Source organism: Rhinopithecus bieti, unplaced genomic scaffold, assembly GCF_001698545.2.
Source record: "Rhinopithecus bieti isolate Rb0 unplaced genomic scaffold, ASM169854v2 scaffold_48863, whole genome shotgun sequence".
NCBI classification, from domain to species: Eukaryota; Metazoa; Chordata; class Mammalia; order Primates; family Cercopithecidae; genus Rhinopithecus; species Rhinopithecus bieti.
In genome coordinates this window covers 170,287-190,515 of record NW_016819364.1, presented here as the reverse complement: position 1 = coordinate 190,515, position 20,229 = coordinate 170,287, and the positions used below count along the sequence as shown (strand labels likewise).

The 20,229-nt window shown below is 38.5% G+C and overlaps 1 protein-coding gene across 3 annotated transcripts in view; it reads left to right on the top strand.

Annotated features, from left to right (window-relative positions):
• The window catches only part of ERAP2 (endoplasmic reticulum aminopeptidase 2), a 49,428-nt gene extending 40,072 nt beyond the window's left edge, over positions 1-9,356 (top strand). For 2 of the 3 annotated variants that reach the window (XM_017858844.1, XM_017858845.1), the window contains exons 14-19: positions 342-498; positions 961-1,145; positions 3,755-3,916; positions 4,704-4,844; positions 7,116-7,197; positions 8,881-9,356. In XM_017858844.1, the coding sequence (XP_017714333.1) occupies positions 342-498; positions 961-1,145; positions 3,755-3,916; positions 4,704-4,844; positions 7,116-7,197; positions 8,881-9,024 (871 nt within the window). In that variant the 3' untranslated portion in view covers positions 9,025-9,356. Of the gene's footprint in view, positions 1-341; positions 499-960; positions 1,165-3,754; positions 3,917-4,703; positions 4,845-7,115; positions 7,198-8,880 lie in introns of those variants that run through there. The other variant, XM_017858847.1, reaches the window with a different exon arrangement.
• The last annotated feature ends 10,873 nt before the right edge of the window (positions 9,357-20,229 follow it).

Below are 20,229 nucleotides of genomic sequence, written 5' to 3'. Positions count from 1 at the left end.
TTCCAGGTGAGGCGATGCCTCGCCCTGCTTCAGCTCTCGCTGGTCAGGCTGCAGCAGCTGACCAGCACCGATTGTCCGGCACTCCCTAGTGAGATGACCCCAGTACCTCAGTTGAAAATGCAGAAATCACCGGTCTTCTGTGTCGCTCGCGCTGGGAGTTGGAGACTGGAGCTGTTCCTATTCGGCCATCTTGCTCCGGCAGAGCTAAGATTTAAACTGAATGGTCCAGCTAGAATGACTTACTTCTGTTATTGTTCTCTATTTCATATTTGTTTTAATGTTAAAAATATTAAAAACTATAAGATATGCACAAACCACCACCATTTTTTTTTATACCTCAGTGCAGGGAGACTGACCCTAGACAAAGCTCTTGACATGACTCATTACCTCCAACATGAAACAAGCAGCCCCGCACTTCTCAAAGGTCTGAGTTACTTGGAATTGTTTTACCACATGATGGACAGAAGGAATATTTCAGATATCTCTGAAAACCTCAAGGTTTGTGTTGCTTTTAGAAAATGTATTAAGTAAATACACGGTGTCTGGAGTATCAGTGAGGCTCAGTCTGTTTTGTCTGAAGTCCTTGAGGTTAAATCTGGAGCAGCTCAGGAGACTGACTGATAGCATTTAATGGTCAATGGCCCTCATTCTTTATCATTGCCAATCCTAAGAGCTAGATACCAGGATCATGTGCAAAGCATCTCTACTAAAGGTGATTTTATTTTATATCCATTGATATTCCCCTTTCAGATAGGAAATTAAACCATGTTTTAATGCAAAAACTGTTTCCTAAGTGTGGTGGGTAGGAGTCAGAAAAAGATAAGAGAAATACAAAGATACACTGTTTGGGGAAAGATTGGGAAATATGCAGAAAGTTTAGAGTTGAGCCCTTTAGATGGGCAAGAGCTGTGTTAAGGACTAAATTTAGCCTCTCTGTTAACCATGTCATATTTTCTGCAGCGTTACCTTCTTCAGTATTTTAAGCCAGTGATTGACAGGCAAAGCTGGAGTGACGAGGGCTCAGTCTGGGACAGGATGCTCCGCTCGGCTCTCTTGAAGCTGGCCTGTGACCTGAACCATGCTCCTTGCATCCAGAAAGCTGCTGAACTCTTCTCTCAGTGGATGGAATCCAGTGGAAAATTAAAGTAGATATAGACTTCTGTCATACTCTTTGTTCTTTTCTCTTTGATGTAAAAGTCTTTGATCAAGCAAGACATTAGATCTAAAACCTTTTAGTGAGGATAGAAAAAAAAAACCATGCTGAGAATTACAAACCCTGTTTCATGCTCTCACACTGTAAGTGCTATGTATGGAGACTATAGTACAATCTCTACCATGAAATGTAATGGTGTCCATTATTCCTGTGCTGGCTGGGTGCAGTGGCCCATGCCTATAATCCCAGCACTTTGGGAGGCCGAGGAGGGTGAATCACTGAGGTCAGGAGTTCAAGACCAACCTGGCCAACACAGCGAAACCCTGTCTGTACTAAAAATGCAAAAATTAGCCAAGTGTGGTGGTGCATGCTTGTAATTCCAGCTACCTGGGACGCTGAGGTGGGAGAATTGCTTGAACCTGGGAAGCAGAGGTTGCTGTGAGCCGAGATCACTTCACTGCACTCCAGTCTGGGCAACACAGAAAGGCTCTGTATAAAAAAAAAAAAAAAAAATTCCTGTGTCAAATTGTTATAAGATGCTATCATAACATAACTTCTCTCGCTATAACTAAATCTCAGTGAGCTTTTTGAAATCCTTTCTTGAATTCTTCTTTTAAAAAAGTAATTCAAGTTTTCTTCTTTTGGACTTTTTTCCTTGTTGGAATTCAAGCCTGAAATCTGTTTTACCAAAAAAAAAAAAAAAAAAAAAAAAAAAAACAAAAAAAAAAAAACAAAAAAAAACCTTTTAAATCTATTATTCTCTTCTTTTTGTTTCTGTTTGAATGGATTGTATGAATGAAGCTAAAATGTAAACATACCGCTGCCCTATACAAAATAGAATACTGTTATTTCATCTTTATGCTGGTTACAAGAAGGATAATCTTAACCTGCAGTAACCCACCTACAGTAGATATAAATGTTCAACATGTTGAATATACCTATGAGAATATTCTAGGTAAACTTACTTAAGCTCATAAACAAAAATATGTAATTAAATATTGTTGGTTTTTTCTAAACTCCAAGATTGCTAGTATGACTTTTAATGAAGAATTTCTTTACATAGATTAATTGATTACTTCATTCATTTGTGGATTTGAAATGTAACTAGTTGCATATTTCCTTTATGCCAGCCAGGTATTGCTGTAGGAGCTAAGGATAAAGTGGTGAACAAAACAACCGTGTGGCCTACCTTCAAGAAGCTTACAGTGTGTTTGTTACCAATTGTTATAAATTTGTTCAGCAAAATACACTAAAGTGAAAACAATATGTATTATAATTTAATTATTTGATCTTCATTATATTATTCAATGTCACTTGGAGTATTTAAATACATATAGTATAGCAGAAGTAGCACAAGTATTAGAATCATAGGTTTAAATCCCATCTGCAAAATTGCAAATTATGTCATCTTGTGCAAGTTACTTAACTTTTCTGAGATTTATTTCCGCTTTAAAAAAATCAGGATAATAGCTATCTCAGAGGGTAGCTTTTGACAGTTAAATAAGATGTATGGAGGCTAGTACAATCTCTACCACATAGTCACTTCGTGACAAATGCAAGTTTCTGGCTTCACAAATGCAAGTTTCTAGCTCCCTCCTCAATGCTCCGTGTTGTGTTTTTTCTGAGACATCAATAACAGTTCTTGTTGATCCATTGACATTTGGGATTAAAAAGTCATATGCCCATTTAGAATAAAAACTGGTTAATGTCCTCAAGATAATAAAAATCAAAATAGTGGTGTCTTTTGTAGAAGGACAGAAAATCATGTCACTGCATCTTATCAGTTTTAAAAAATTACAAAATAACTAGACACTAATGACTTGTACTAAATTAAGATGCTCTAGGCCTAGAGAGTCAGATGACTCCTAGACAGGCCTCAGAGAATGCTTTCAACTAGGCCAAGTGCAGTGGCTCATGCCTGTAAGGCCAAGGGGTGAGAAGATCACTTGAGCCCAGGAATTCAAGACCAGCCTTGTGAACATAGTGAGAGCCCGTCTCTACAAAAAAATTTAAAAATTAGCCAGGCATGGTACTGTGTGCGTATAATCTCAGCTGCTCAGGAGGCTGAGGCAAGAGGATTGTGCAGGAGGCTGAGGCTACAGGGAGCCATGATCACGCCACTGCACTCCAACCTGAACAACAGAGTAAGACCCCATTTCAAAAAAACAAAAGAACAAGAAAAGAAAAAAATGCCCTCAACTTGGTGATGAAAAACATCAAGTAATCATCTTTTAAAAAAATTCTTATAGCACCAATAGTGGTTACTACATGGTAGAATTTATATAAACCAGTAGTTTTGTATTTCAGAAAGCTTTTATATTTGTTGACTACATCAACTTTCTATTTTCACCACAGAGTGAGTTAAAATTTTATGCTTATTTTCTTGCTAACATTTTGTCATCAGTAGGAGATAAAACACAAATGATTTGCAGAGTAAAAGCACATAAAATATTTTATAGAGTTTGGCAGAGAAAAGATTTAATACATTGAGTACTGAAAACAATTCAGAGATTATTCTGTTATGGAACTTAAAACTGTCATAAGAGAAAAGAGTTTTTCTTTCATAAAACTTTTTCTTCATTTTTGTGCTTGATATTACAGTATACCAACAGATGTTTTAAAGATTGTGTATTCTGTGGGTGCTCAGACGACAACAGGATGGAATTACCTTTTAGAGCTATATGAACTGTCAATGTCAAGTGCTGAAAAAAACAAAATTCTGTATGCTTTGTCAACGAGCAAGCATCAGGAAAAGTTACAGAAGTAAGTTCAATAGTTTAACNTATTCTGTTATGGAACTTAAAACTGTCATAAGAGAAAAGAGTTTTTCTTTCATAAAACTTTTTCTTCATTTTTGTGCTTGATATTACAGTATACCAACAGATGTTTTAAAGATTGTGTATTCTGTGGGTGCTCAGACGACAACAGGATGGAATTACCTTTTAGAGCTATATGAACTGTCAATGTCAAGTGCTGAAAAAAACAAAATTCTGTATGCTTTGTCAACGAGCAAGCATCAGGAAAAGTTACAGAAGTAAGTTCAATAGTTTAACTAAATGGTTATAAGTAAACTGACACAAATTCAATGAAGTCACTAAAACTTCAGCCACCAGTTTTAAAGGCATAAGATAATTGAATCAGAATGTGTATGGCTTTAACTTTACTTTCAGAAAAGAATATATTGACAAAATGCAAATAATGAAAATAGGTATTCCCTAGTTATTAATCATATGATTGATACTAGTCAAGTGGTTATGTTTTATCTTCAGAACCTTGAAGGAAAATTATTGTTGTAAAAGTACACGCTTGCATATAAGATGTATAAATGATGCTAATCAAAGTTCTTTGAAATAATAAGTAAACGTTTTGCTAGGAACAAAATAAAATTATTTCTAAAAAAGGTAAAAGTTTAATTGGAACATTAAAAAATTGGTAATTATACTTTTATCATCCCTCTTTCTGTTCTATTCCTTTAATATATTGGTAACTTAATTAATGTCCATGTACAAAATAACTACTATTTAGAAACAAATTATTTTTCTTTCTTCAGGTTAATTGAACTAGGAATGGAAGGAAAGGTTATCAAGACACAGGACTTGGCAGTTCTCCTTCATGCAATTGCCAGACGTCCAAAGGGGCAGCAACTAGCGTGGGATTTTGTAAGAGAAAATTGGACCCATCTTCTGAAAAAGTTGGTATTCGTTTATATCCAGTGTGTGTTCTTCCATACAGATGTCTCAGTTGCCTCAAACCAAGTGGAATTGAATGTTTGTCAAAGTATATAAATGATACCATTTGTATGTAAATAGTTCAGTGGAGTCAACTTTGAAACTCCCTAGCCCAAATTATCCTATCCAGGGGTAAGGGAGAGACGTGAGAATAAGGGAATGGGAAACAGCCTTCTCTCATTCAGTACAGGCAAGAAACCACTGGGAGCAAGTCTGAGTTAAATTAAATGCAGTCATCAGCCCCCTCCCACCATTCCTTCTTGGCTGTCTCCTCAGCCCAGAAGAATCCCAAGATGCCTTGTGTAGTGCATCACACATGTGTGGCCTCGTTTGTTAATACAGTTTTGTACTGGGGGAGAACCTCAGGAATTTTGGTAAGAACTACTCCTCACCCCGAGAGCCCCTGTGGAGGTGGCACAGTGGAGACCTTGGTTCAGGTGAAAGAAACCGAGTCAGGAGTGTTTGCGGAGCCCTCACTCCAAATTGTTTTGGTTCTGAGTCTTTTCTGTGGTTTCAACTTTGGGGAGAACTGGAGCTCATTTCAATATGTTCCTGGATCTAAAATATCCCTCAGAAATAACCAATAACGATTAGATTTTGTTGGAATGGAATGTATAAGACAGCATTGCTTTCTCTCTCTCTCTCTCTCTCTCTCTCTCTCTCTCACACACACACACACACACACACACACACACACACACACGCACATCACAAAAGCCTGTAAGGCATTCAGCCATTCTCCATCCAAATTTAAAATGTCATTTATGACTTATATGGAAATACGTTGAATCAGAGAGATATGGTTTGCTTCGTTTATGTCAGGGCCAGTTAGCATCCCTGATGTCATTAATTCCTAGTTCCTTCTCTTTCATTTCATAGCCATGGAAGGTTTAGAGTCCTCAGACAGCTTTGCATAAGCAAAAAGCACATTTCCACTTCTCTCCCAAATGCTCAAGGAGTTGACGTCCACGTGAGACCAAATAGAAACTGCTTTAATATGTATGCGTGTGTATGTTTCCTTTAAAACTCTACTTGAGCCATTGTTTGTCTGTTTGCATGATTGTCATTTTCCTCCTGAAATGATCAGACTTTTTCTACAATGCTGTGGATTTCATTTTAAATAGGAAATGATGTCCCTGTCCAACCATGTGCAGAGCCCAGACTTGGAACCATATTTTTTCTGAGCTGTAACTGTGCTCTGCTTTATCAGCATGAATCACTTTGACCCGTAATACAAGTTTTCCATATATAAAACATCGGGTTGAAGGATGCATTCTGTGGCCGTTAATGAGAGTTCAACCAAGTAACATTGCCCCACTAAACACAATGTTTAAACACAGTGGTATCCAAAATGGGATGAGAAAGTGTGCAAGAATTTCAATACGTTAGAGTGTCTATTATTTCTTACCTAATTTTAAATTGTATATTGTTATAAATTTATAAACATAAATGATATATAGCATAAACAGTTAAATAAATATATTATTTGCATTATTTATCTCATGCTTTTAATTTTTTTATCATTCCTTAACATATGCATATAATTTTTTTAATTAATTAATTTTTTTTGAGATGAAGTTTCACTCTTGTTGCCCAGGCTGGAGTGCAATGGCACGATCTTGGCTCACTGCAACCTCTGCCTCCCGGGTTCAAGCAACTCTCCTACCTCAGCCTCCCGAGTAGCTGGGATTACAGGCATGTGCCACCACGCCCAGCTAATTTTTTTGTATTTTAGTAGAGATGGGGTTTCTCCATGTTGGTCAAGCAGGTCTCGAACTCTTGACATGAGGTGATCCGCCTGCCTCAGTCTCCCAAATGCTGGGATTACAGGTGTGAGCCACCGCGCCCAGCCCATATAATTTATAAATAAAAATGTGTATATTGAGAAGTTCTTGCTCAAAAAATCTTTACTGACAGGAGTATGCAGTGAAAAAAAAGAAAGTAGGGAACACTGCTTTAAACAGAAACATAAAATTAAACATAAACATTGCTGAATAACTAACCATATTTCCCAAAGAAGCTGTATCTACATTTTCATTTTATAGTAAAATTTGAGAAGTTTCACAGCTTTAGAATTGTACTGAATGAATGTTATTATGGTAATTAACAGTATCTATTGTAATACATAAGCTTATTGCATAGTTATTAATATACATTAAAAATATAATACAGGCTATAATAAACATAAGGTCAGTATTTCTATGACTTTCTATGGTGTTTCTTTTTATTTTCAGGTTTGACTTGGGCTCATTTGCCATAAGGATCATCATCTCTGGCACAACATCTCACTTTTCTTCCAAGGATAAGTTGCAAGAGGTTTGTGACTTTCTATTGTTAACAATTTCAAAAAAAATGTTCAAACTGTAGAACTAAAAGTAAACTTAGATATAATCTGATTCGAAGTTCTCATTTTATTTTTTAAAAAAGTTGTTTGCCGAATGCCACATAGCAAGTAAATGGAAGGGACAGGATTAAAACCTGACACTTGGCCAGGCTCACACCTGTAATCCCAGCACTTTGGGAGGCCAAGGCAGGCAGATAATGAGGTCAGGAGTTCGAGACCAGCCTGACCAATATGGTGAAACCCTGTCTCTACTAAAAATACAAAAATTAGCCAAATGTGGTGGTGCGCACCTGTAGTCCCAGCTACTTGGGAGGCTGAGACAGAAGAATCACTTGGACCCAGGAGGCGGAGGTTCCAGTGAGCTGAGATCACACCACTGCACTCCAGCCTGGGTGACAGAGCCAGACTACATCTCAACAAAACAACAACAACAACAACAAACCCTGACTCTTAAAATACTTAAAATGCATATATTTGTAGCATTCAAAATGAAAATAGACTTGAGAGGTGAACCCTTTTGTATTATTTCTTTCATATTGTATTATGATGCAAGAGTGATTATATTAAAGTTTGGAAGCGTACTTGATGATCTTATTAACAAAACTATTGTTGGTAATTCCAGTTGTCTTTTTTTTTTTTTTTTTTTTTTGACAGTGTCTGGCTCTGTTGCCCAGGCTGGAGTGCAGTGGCCTGATCTCCGCTCACTGCAAGCTCTGCCTCCTGGGTTCATGCCATTCTCCTCCTTTAGCCTACTGAGTAGCTAGGACTACAGGCACCCGCCACCATGGCAGGCTAAATTTTTTTTTGTATTTTTTTTTTTTAATAAAGATGGGGTTTCACTGTGTTAGCCAGGATGGTCTCGATCTCCTGACCTCGTAATCCACCCACCTTGGCCTCCCAAAGTGCTGGCATTACAGGCGTGAGCCACTGCGCCCAGCCTTTTTTTTTTTTTTTTTTTTTTTTAAGCATTATAGTCTTTGCATCTTTTTTTCACAATAAATCTTGAATTTATTTACCCTTTAGGCAAATTCAGAATTCCAGAACTTAAATCCCAGCTCACCATTTACTCTATGACTTGGGTAAATCATTTAACTTCTTTAGTCACATCGTGGTCACTTGTAAGATAAGGATTCATAATTTTTGTCTTACTTTACCTATTGTTTGAAAATAAAGTGAATAATTATGCAGAAAAGTAGAAAATAATCTTGTAGAGGTTGACAGAGAAATGCCTATACCTGTGTGTATATAATTTGCAAGCTCTTTTGAAAATTTTTGGAAGACAAAGTGGTTTTATTGTTTCTTTGTTTTTGAAACTGCCTCACTCCGTCAGCCAGGCTGGAGTGCAATGGCACCATCTTGGCTCACAGTAACCTCCACCTGCTGGGTTCAAGCAATCGTCCTGCCTCAGCCTCCCAAGTAGCTGGGACTACAGGCATGCACCATCATGTCCGGCTAATTTTGTTGTTGTTGTTGTTATTTTTGTAGAGTCAGGGGTTTTGGCATGTTGCCTAGGCTGGTATTGAACTCCTGAGTTCAATTGATCTGCCCGCCTTGGCCTCCTAAAGTGCTGGGATTACAGGTGTGAACCACCACACACGGCCAAGACAAAGTGTTTTATGAACTGTCAGTAATTTTTTTTCTGCAATATTTTACAGGTGAAACTATTTTTTGAATCTCTCGAGGCTCAAGGATCACATCTGGATATTTTTCAAATTGTTCTGGAAACGATAAGCAAAAATATAAAATGGCTGGAGAAGAATCTTCCCACTCTGAGGATGTGGCTACTGGTTAATACTTAAATGGTCAATAGAAAAAGTAGGCCCGGCGCGGTGGCTCTCGCCTGTAATCCCAGCACTTTGGGAGACCCAGGCGGGCTGATCACGCCGTCAGGAGATTGAGACCATCCTGGCTGATGTGGTGAAACCCCGTCTCTACTAAAAATACACAAAATCAGCCGGGCGTGGTGGTGGGCGCCTGTAGTCCCAGCTACTCGGGAGGCTGAGGCAGGAGAATGGCGTGAACCTGGGAAGTGGAGCTTGCAATGAGTCGAGATTGCGCCACTGCACTCTAGCCTGGGTGACTGAGCGAGACTCTGTCTCAAAAAAAAAAAAAAAAAAAAAAAAAAAAAAAAAAAAAAAAAAAAAAAAAAAAAAAAAAAAAAAAAAAAAAAGAAAAGAAAAGAAAAGAAAAGAAAAGAAAAGAAAAGAAAAGAAAAGAAAAAGTACATCAGACATGACTACCTGCATGAAGTTACACAGGGTAACACCAGCAAAGCTCAAGTCGAGAGCTGTGGATATTCTGTCTCATCAACAAGAAGTTTCAAGAAATCAGACAGTGCAGTTGCCTGCTTTCAGCTATCATATCCAGCCAAAAGATGCATGATGATGGAGTGGTGGGGGAAGGCCAGTTCAGTATCCTATTTAAAAGTAAACTTCCAGAATAATGGATTTATGTGGAGATACAGACATAGATATATAGATATAGCTGTAATTATTTAGCCTCAAGCGACTTTCTCCATTGCTTCACGCTATGCCACTATTTAGCTTCTTTAATTTTTTTTTAACCTTGTATTCTATAGTTTGCCCAACCAGTTTTACGTCCAAGAAAAATTAGCCAATGCATAAAAGATACAAACTATGAAAGGCAAGGATCAGGAAACCAGAGACTTGTCACCACATCTCAGATTATCAGGAACTAGATGTCAGGGTTTATCAAGAAGGCCAGGAAGGCCTTTTGGGTTAAGTCTTACATTCATGAAGAATCTCAAGGGTAGATTTTTGAGATCATTCCAAATGAATGGTCTCTGGTCAAATGAATGAATCTGCCTTACAGAGATACAAGCGGGAAAGGAATATAATTCATACCATTTGGTTTAAGTCTTACATTCATGAAGAACCTCAAGGGTAGATTTTTGAGACCATTCCAAATGAAGTTGAATCTGCCCTCACAGAGATACAAGAGAGAAAGGAATATAATTCATATACCATTGCATTTTTAATAAATCTTTTGAAATTTGCAGAATTAGATTGCATTGTATATTTTGGGTTAAATCATAATTGAATGTAAATATTTAAATGCATCATCATATTTTATAACCCAGCTTAGCATTTCTTCATATTTTAAGGAAACTCCCCACCTCCTTCTTTTAAGGGCGCCTCTTGCTCTCTGAAATGCCCTGCTAAATGCTTCTCTTAATTATTTGAATAAGGTAGTTTGGAATAAAGAAAGAAAAGATCACTCTACATACAGATAGTAAACTTAATTTGTGATCCTATATATGAGAGAGTATGAAAATACAGGTAAGTTTTAGAAAGACTCAAAACAATACGTAAATGACTGATGTTTGCATGATTAAGGAAAACTGGGGATGTTGGGTCAAGAGGGGAAAGTGTTATTCAATCCACTTTGGAGCAATATCATGAAGGTCAATTATAATTCCATATACCTTTCTTTCATGCCACAGTCAGAGATAGCATACAGTTTGGGTGGCCCCAAACATTATTGTTTTGGGGTGGACGTGCCCCAATACATTACACATTTTTTTGTTAAATTTGTTTTCAGATCATTTCATGGAATCTTTGACGTATCTTTGACTCTAACTTTGACTTAGTGGTGGACCTACCTTGGTTTTTATAACACCTAAGTGATATCCTTTAGAATTACATGTATTTTAGCTTGAGGAAATTGAAAAAGTAAAACATACTGGTTTTTTCAACAAGACCATATGTAAATTAAATAGTAAAATGTGTATGAGTTTCAGTAGAACTGTACCATCAACAATGTTTCCATAAATATGCAGAGTACTTTCTTCTGTTTTGTTATTTACAATATTGTTATATTGAATGCATTTGCAATTTCTAGGATTCTAAAGAATTGAGTACAGAAAGTGGTAATTTTATTATTTGATGATAATATGAGAATTACTGTGCCAATACTGTTTTGATGAATAAATAGACTTTTAAAAATAAATGTATTGTACTTATTAGTGTAGTATTTCAAAAACCTTATGGTAGATGCCAGGCCACCAACACCAACTTCAGACTTGGTTAAGTTACTTTTACTTTCTTTTACTCTGAATGAATCAGATGTGAAAAAGTCATATATAAGATCATGAATATATGATGGGGTGAGCAGATAAAACTTCTCTGGGCCTCCCCCATTCTTCACAAGGCCCAGTGAGAATTATGTGGTTCCAGCAACCCACTCATAATGATAAATCTTTCAGATTACGAAAGGCCAGAACCACTGGCTTTGTGTGGGGGAGAGTGGACACTTTGACCCTCAAGAGTCTAACTAGCCAAGCGCAGTGGCTCATGCAGGCAATCCCAACAGTTTGGGAAGCCGAGAAGGGTGGATTACTCGAACCCAGGAGTTCAAGACCAGCCTGGGCAACATGGCGAAGCCCTGTTTCCACAAAAAATACAAAAATCAGCCTAGCATTGTGGCACATGCCTGTAGTCCAAGGTACAGGGGAGGATGAGGTGAGAGGATCACTTGATCTTGGGAGGCGAAGGTTGCAGTGAGCCAAGATGATGCCGCTGCACTCCAGCCTAGGTGACAGAGCTAGACCCTGTCATAAGAAAAAAAAAAAAGTCTAACTGCCATGGTAAGGATTTTCTTGTCCTGTATCAGTACATGCTTCTGCACTTCATTCCTTGATATGACATTGAGCCCATTTGAGGTTCTATTTGTAAATTTTTTGTTTTGTGTTTTATTCCACCCCCAGCCATAAGGCAAGCCTCCAAATAATCGTGGGAACTAGTTTTCCACCTGAACACTAATGTCTACCAAACATAAGCCTGCTCAAAATGGCCACATTTTTACTCTGCTACTTTTCCTTCACTTATATTCTTTATTGACCTTCTCTCATCCATGTAACCATGTATCACTATTTTTAAAATTTCAACATATAGTGGTTTACAACTTTTACATTTACAAACTTTAAACCAATCATGCATTTGCTTGTCTGCTTCCTGGTATCTTAATCTCATCAAAGCCAGGTCTCCAAATCATAAGGAAGAAAGTCTGAAAAGGGTCATGAAAGAAGTGGCTTTACTAGGTCAAAGCATATGTGTATTTCATATAATCTTCTATTTTAATAGTCTGTGCTGGGTAGTTTCCTTAAAAGGGTGTTAATTCACTTTCTTCTTATTCATACATTCTGTAGTTGTCAGTACCAGATGTCAATCTCTGATCTCTAGTAATATTTTAGGTACCACTTCCCCTGATATCTTTCTGTATCCTTTAGTTTTAGATGAGTCTTTTGCAAGGAGACTGTACCTGAATTTTGTTTTTTATTATGCTCCCCAGCGTGGGCAGTCCCTGGGCTTGGTCATCTGTCCCCAGCACTCTCAAAGGCATAAAAATGGAAGCTTCAGATGCTTTCAAGGTGGAAGTTGGCCTCAGCCTTCAGCTTACCCCTTGGGATTCCTGCCTTCACTTAGTTTCTGATCCAAGAGTATTCCTTACTAACTTTCCAGATCATCAATGCATTAAAATAATTTTATTCTACATTTTTAGTTATTTTTAGCAGGAAGGTCAGTTAAGGTACCTATTCTAGCATATTCCCAAAAATCACAATAATTTATTTTCTAATGTACAGATACCTAAGTCTGCATCAAACTTAGAAAGCTGGCAGTATAAACAGATCATTTGTTCAGGATTTAAATCAGGAAAATGTTTAGTATTCATAGTGAGAAATCTTTAGAAAGTCTGAGAAATGCACACTTAACTAACAAACAAGGTAGAAGAAACATTTTATTTCATACTTGCTTCTATTATCTTTCCTTCCCAACCATAAATTCAAGATCTTTTACAAATGTATTCTTCCTTCTTCCAGATGTCCTAATCCTCTTCTATGCAGACAGAGAAGGTCAGGAAACTGGTTTTCTATTCTCAGTACATGACTCAGTAATTCTCATCTTTAGTTGTTTACACACATGATTTCCCACACTTCAAAATTCATGCCTTCCTCTGTTGAATTATGTCATATTTCTTTCTTTCAATACTATATTTCAGGTTCATTCCTCCATAAGGAATTCCCATAGTAGTACCACCTGGTATGTCCGTCTAGTCATCCAAAGAATACCAGAGTTAAAATTACAAACCTTATTTTAAGTCAGCCAGAATAAATTGTCTGTGAAAAGACTGAAAAGATACAAAGGACATTTTTTTCTCAGTTTTAAAACTGTATTCTGTTTTAAAAACTGTTTTCTAGTAAATTGAATTTGGAAATTCTAACTCATCTCTAATATTTTGAGTTGGAGTTGGGAAAAGGATAGAGAGTTTTTTGAGTTTTAAAACTTAGAAATGGAAAAGGCCAGGATAGGCCTTGGGGCAATTTTTCTAAAAGGGAAACAGTTGTCTCTGTGGCATAAGACTGCTGGCATATAATTTTATTTTCTTTCTATTCATATCTTCAGATGTAGAGCCAAAGACTAAAAGCAGGAGTCTTAGAAGGACAAACAGGGATTTCTAGCTGGTTGGGGGCAAACAGGTAGAGAGACTTCAGCTGATAGGAATCAAAGGAAAGACCTGGTTTGAAACAATTGTGCACAATCTATGTGAACCAGACAGAGCCCACAGTTGTCAGACCCTCTGTCCGGGTGAGTTAACTTGACTCACACTCAGAGACTAAATTAGAGTTACTCAAGCAACAATGAATAAGTTGTTAGTTAATGAAAGAGGTTGGATAACATTTAAAGATTTGTATTTGTTTATTCTTGTTCTAAGTTGTGCCTTATCTGTAGATAAAAGTTATGATGCTACTAATCAAAGCACATAACTTCTATCTTACAGAGAAGCCATTATCAGGTAGGACAAGCATATTATTCTTCTGGTTTCAAACAACTGTGCCTCTGGGAAGCCTAAGTATTTGTTTTTTTGTTTTTGTTTTTGTTTTTTTTTTTGAGACAAGTTCTTGCTCTATTGCCCAGGCTGGAGTGTCATGATCATAGTTTACTGTAACTTTGAATTTCTGGGTTCAGGTGTTCCTCCTGCTTCAGCTTCCCATGTAGTTGTGACTGAAGATGTGCACCACCGTGGCTGGCTAATTTTCATTTTTTAATTTTTGTAGAGATGGGGGTTTCACTATGTTTTCCACACTGGTCTCAAGCTCCTGTCCTCAAGTGATCCTGCTGCCTCGGCCTCACAAAGGGCTGGAATTACAGGTGTGAGCTACCACACCAGGTCCTGGCTGCTTGGATTTTAAGACCAAGGGAAACTACTATTTGTTGACCCCTTGGTCTCACTGAGGACCTGGAAAGAAATAACAGCAACACTGGGCCTTGCAAATCCAAACCTAAAATGTGCTGTCTAAAAAAAGAAACTTCATACATGTCGAAATATATAAGGCAACTCTTATCCAGTTGCCTTTTCTTTTATAATTTTGCCATTATAGATTTATTCCTTTGGACTAATAAAAAGTTAAAATATTACATTGTAACTCACTAGCTATGCTTTAGTGTGACTTTTTTTAAAAATTAATATTTCTTTATATTAAAGGGCCCTGAGGAGACAAAGAGAAACCTGAAGTTGGGAGAGGGGTTTGGGGAGTGAATTGTGGAAACTGGCCAATAGCTTAGAAAGTACTGGTTAGGTAGGAGGGTCTTGAGGACAGTATCTGTCACACAAGGATGTTACACAGATGTCATTTGATAAATATTTGTTGGCTGTAAAGCAGCACCTGGAAGTGAGGAAGAAACAGAAAATTTGCCTCGGGCTGATCCTGCTAGTACGTGATGGTATATGTCTGTGTCAGGTTTCATGTATTATGTATACATCGTGTGTGCTTGTCCTAATTGGCCCAATAGATTCTATGTGCCGTAAAAGCCAAGTGTTAGCTCCTGCTTTGTTTTGAGGTCTCTTTGAAGCCCTGCACACCGGGGGCCTTCCATAAATGGTGCTGAGTGACTGACAGCCTGTGCTGACAACCGTCAGCCAAAGGGAGGAAAAAAGCACCTGAATCAATTGAGAGTCAGCCAAGGAACACAGTCAAATGTAATTTTCGGCACAAATATTATAGGACCTCCTCATGCTAAAAAACAAACAAAAAGCTCAAGGACACATTTTATGGGAGTGACCCTTGGGCAGGCTCTATTTTAGCATAGCTCTAAGAAACAAAGGAAAAGGAAAACTAAATCAGAATATTCAAGAGTATAAACATCTCTCTAGAAAAGGCAAGTCAATAACAATTCGGGCTAACAGATCTTTTCTTTTCTTTTTTTTGAGATGCAGTCTCGCTCTCGCCCAGACTGGGCGCGATGCAACTGTGTGATCTCGGCTCACTGCAACCTCTGCCTCCTGGGTTCAAGTGATTCTCCAGCCTCAGCCTCCCGAGTAGCTGGAACTACAGGCACCTGCTAACATGCCAGGCTAATTTTTGTATTTTTAGTAGAAATGGGGTTTCACCACGTTGACCAAGCTGGTCTTGAACTCCTGACCTCAGGTGATCCACTTACTTCGGCCTCTCAGAGTGCTGGGATTACAGGCATGAGCCACTGCACCTGACTCAGATCATTTCTAAAAATGTTTTTTCTATCTTCTGATTTTTATAGGAGAAAGCCTATGATTGGATTTTATGGCTATATAGCCAGGCCCATCATCCTAGTCACTTCCTGGCCTAGGTAGGCCCCATCCAACCTAGGGCTTAGATGCCAACTCAACACTGAAAACTTGGTTTGCCAGCACGTCATTATTTTAAATGATCGGATTGGAATATGTTACCGTTATAGAAATTGGTTTGCTATTACAAGTCTAAACTTCTTTGCATGTGATCTACATGGTATTTAAATTTTATAACTCACATTCAATAGTAACAGCAAATACATCTTTAGTGCTTACTTTGTGCCAGTCTCTAAGTATAATTATGTGAATTCGTCTCATCCTCACACTAACTCTGTGAGGGGACTTGTCCTCATTTTACAAAGAAGAAAGTGAAGCTCAGGGAACTTGCCTGAGGCACAGAGGTAGAAAGTGGCAGAGGCAGAATTTGAACCCTTAGAGTCTACCTCCAGGGGCCAGGCTCTCACCTCAGTCCTGGGCTGCCTTCATTTACTCTGTAGTAAATGTAGTGCAGTTTCTACGAAACATACTGCTCCTTATTTACCCTAGAATTCCTTCAGTGCAGGATTATCTGAGGACCACCTGTGTCACAATCACTTGATAAAGATGCAGATTTTAGGCAATATCTCATACCAACTGAATCGAAATTTCGGGGAACAATGCCCAGAAATTTGTTTTGTTAACAAGCTCCCTCGAGAAATTCTAACAGTCACCACAGTTTGGACTTCCAGAGTGAAGATTTCTTTCTAAGCATTTCTAGTAGGCTTAGGGTTCCATTTGGAAAAAATGGAAATGATATATCTATACCTGTAGAATTTTCTATAGCATTTCTGTTTCTAAATAGGTCAGTGTTTAATTGAATGAAATCTGTACCTTTTTTAATAGTAGCCAGATGGGGGGAAACAAACTTGCTTGAGCAATGGTGAATGGAGATACGCATAGTATAATTTGCATTACTGTTTTTTGTTTGTTTGTTTGTTTGTTTGTTTTGTTTTGTTTCTTGAGACAGTCTTGCTCTGTCGCCCAGGTTGGAGTGCAGTGGTGTGATCTCGGCTCACTGCAACCTCCGCCTCCCGGGTTTAAGCGATTCTCCTGCCTCAGCCTCCCAAGTAGCTGGGACTACAGGCGTGTGCCATCACATCCAGCTAATTTTTTGTGTTTTTAGTAGAGACAGGGTTTCACCGTGTTAGCCAGGATGGTCTCAACCTCCTGACCTCGTGATCTGTCCACCTTGGCCTCCCAAAGTGCTGGGATTACAGGTTTGAGCCACTATGCCCGGCCATTACTGTTTCATTTTGATCAAGCATTGTTATTATGGTTTCTAAAAATTATAACCTCAAGTCTTTCATATATATCAGTTTTACTGAGATATAATTTACATGGCATAAAATTCACCCGTTTAAAGTTTATAATTCAATGGTTTTTAGTATAGTGACAGGGTTGAGTGCCTAGCAAAATGATCAATTTCAGAATGTTTTCATCACCCTAACAAAAAATCGTATACCTATTAGCAGACGCTTCCCATTGTTGCCTCCCTTCAGTCTAAGGAAATCACTACTTTCTGGTTCTATAGATTTGCCTAGTCTGGACATTTCATATAAATGGAATGATATAATATATTTCAAATAAGTGGAATAATAACAATATATGGTCTTCTGTAACTGGTTTCTTTCAGCTAACATAATTTTTAAGAGGTTCATCTGTGTTTTAACATGTATCAGTACTTTGTTTCTTTTTATTGTTGAATAATATTCTATTATATATACAAATATTTCACATTCTATTTATCCATTCATCAGTCGATGGACATTTGTGTTGTTTACACTTATTGGCTATTGTGAATAATGCAGCTATGAACATTCATATACCAGGTTTTTTTTTTTTTTTTTCAAGACAGGGTCTTACTCTGTTGCCCAGGCTGGAGTGCACTGGTGCAATCTCAGCTCGCTGCAGCCTCGATCTCCCAGGCTCAAGTGAACCTCCTGCCTCAGCCCCACAAGTGACTGGGACTACAGGCATGCACCACCACGCCTGGCTAATTTTTTTATTCTTCATAGAGATGGGGTTTCACCAGGTTGCCCCAGCTAGGGTCTTGAACTCCTGAACTCAAGTGATCCACCCACCTTGGCGTGCCAAAGTGCTGGGATTACAGGTGTGAGCCACCACACCCAGTCCATGTACAAGTTTTTGAATGTGCATAAGTTTTCTGGTCTTTTGGGTACATATCTAGGAATGGAATTGCTGGATCACATGGTAACTCTTGCTTAATCTTTTGGGGAGCTGCCAGACTGTTTTTGAAAGCAGCTACACCATTTTACATTCCCATCAGCAGCGTATGTGGCTTATAATTTCTGTACATTTTTGCCAGCATTTACTATTATCTGGCTTTTTTATTCTAGCTATCCTACTAGATGTGAAGTGGTGGCTCATTTTGGATTTGATTTGCTTTTCCCTGATGACTAATGACACTGAACATCTTTTCATGTCTCATTGGCCATTTGTATATCTTCTTTGGAGAAATGATATTCAGATCCTTTGCCTACTTTTAATTGGATTATTTATCTTTTATCATTAAATCTAGACATTCTTTATATATTATAGATACAAGTCCCTTGGTTTGTAAATATTTTCTCGCACTCTGTGAGTTGTCTCCTTCCTTTCTTCCTTCCTTCGTTACTTCCTTTCTCTCTCTTTCTTTCTTTCTTTTGACACAGTCTTGTTCTGTTGCCCAGGCTGGAGTGCAGTGGGATGATCTCTACTTACTGCAACATCTGCTTCCCGGGTTCCAGTGATTCTCATGCCTCAGCCTATTGAGTAGCTGGGATTAGAGACACACACCACCACGTCCAGCTAATTTCTTGTATTTTGAATTTTTAGCTAAGCTGGTCTCGAACTTCTGGCCTCAAGTGATCCGCCCACCTCTGCCTCTCAAAGTGCTGCGATTACAGACATGAACCACACTGCACCTGGCTATCTTTTCTTGATGCTATCCTTTGAAGCATATTTTCTTGATACTTATCTTCAACCTTATTTCCGTTACAATGAAGTAGTTGTGAGTTGAATAGTGTCCTCCAAAATTTATCTGTTAAATTTATAATCCCCAGTATTTCAGAATGTGACCTTATTTGAAATAAGGTTGTTGCAGGTATAATTAGTTAAGATAAGGTCATACTGGAGTAGGGTGGGCTTCCAGTCCAATATGACTAGTGTCTTGTCAAAAGAAGAAGTTGGGACCCAGGTATGCACACAGGAAGAATGTCATGTAAACACTGGAGTTACCTGCCACAAGCCTAGGGATTATTAGAACCTAGGAGAGAGGCCTAGAACAGATCCTTCCCTAGTGCCTTTAGGGGGAGTATGGTCCTACCAACACCTCGATATTGGACTTCTATCTTCCAGAACTATGAGATAATAAATTTCTCCTCCCATATGAAACAAGGAAGGCGATCCTAAACTCAGCACATTTAGGCTGTACTTTGTCTAAGAAACCAATCATGGTGTTAACTGACCACTGGTTCTTGGTCTCTCAATGCAGTAGAGATTGACAAGAGGCCAAAACAGTTTCCCAGACAAGCCTTCATTGGAGTTTATGCTCGGACATAAGAGAGGTAGCACAAAAGAGAGAATTCCCTGACTGACTCCTCAAAAAGAGCTAGTAGTGCTTTTTTATTAGGCAAGGTGCAGGAATTGACATCAGGGGTAGGATATGCAGGCTGGACTGGGCAAAGCATATGATGGGTAGGCTATGTGGGTCAGCATTACCTGGTTGCTATGTTATCTTGAGTAATGGGCACCTTATGGGCTGGCAGAGGCAACAAGTCTATAAATCAATTGTTCAGCATTCCTTCTCTAGCTAGGACACTCCACAACCTTGGTCATCTAAGGCAGTTCTGGGAATTCCTTTTTTTTTGGACAGGATCTCGCTCTGTTGCCCAGGCTGGAGTGCAGTGGTGTGATCTTGGCTTACTGCAGCCTCCACCTTCCAGGCTCAAGCAATCCTCCCACCTCAACCTCCTGAGTAGCTGGGACCAAAGGCACAGACCACCATGCTTGGCTAATTTTTCAACTTTATGTAGAAATGAGGTCTTGCTGTGGGGTACACGCCGGTCTCGAACTTCTGGGCCCAAGCAATCCTCCCGCCTTGGCCTCCCAAAGTGCTGGAATTGCAGGTGTGAGCTATTGTGCCCAGCCTACTTCCTGGAATTCTTTAAGTAAAAGGCATGGTCTAAACATTAAGGCATCAGTGAGGTAGTGGTGTAGGTTTTGTGCTTGGTGGGGGTGCATTAAAGAATGCTCTAGTAGGGGTGAGGTGAAGCTGAGCCCCATTCCTACTCTGTCTCAATTGTAACCTCATTTTCATTTCCAGTGATTGATCTACAAACGTACAAACGTACAAATATAGTTTTGGTAAATGAGACCTAAAGGGAATTTTTTTTTTTTTT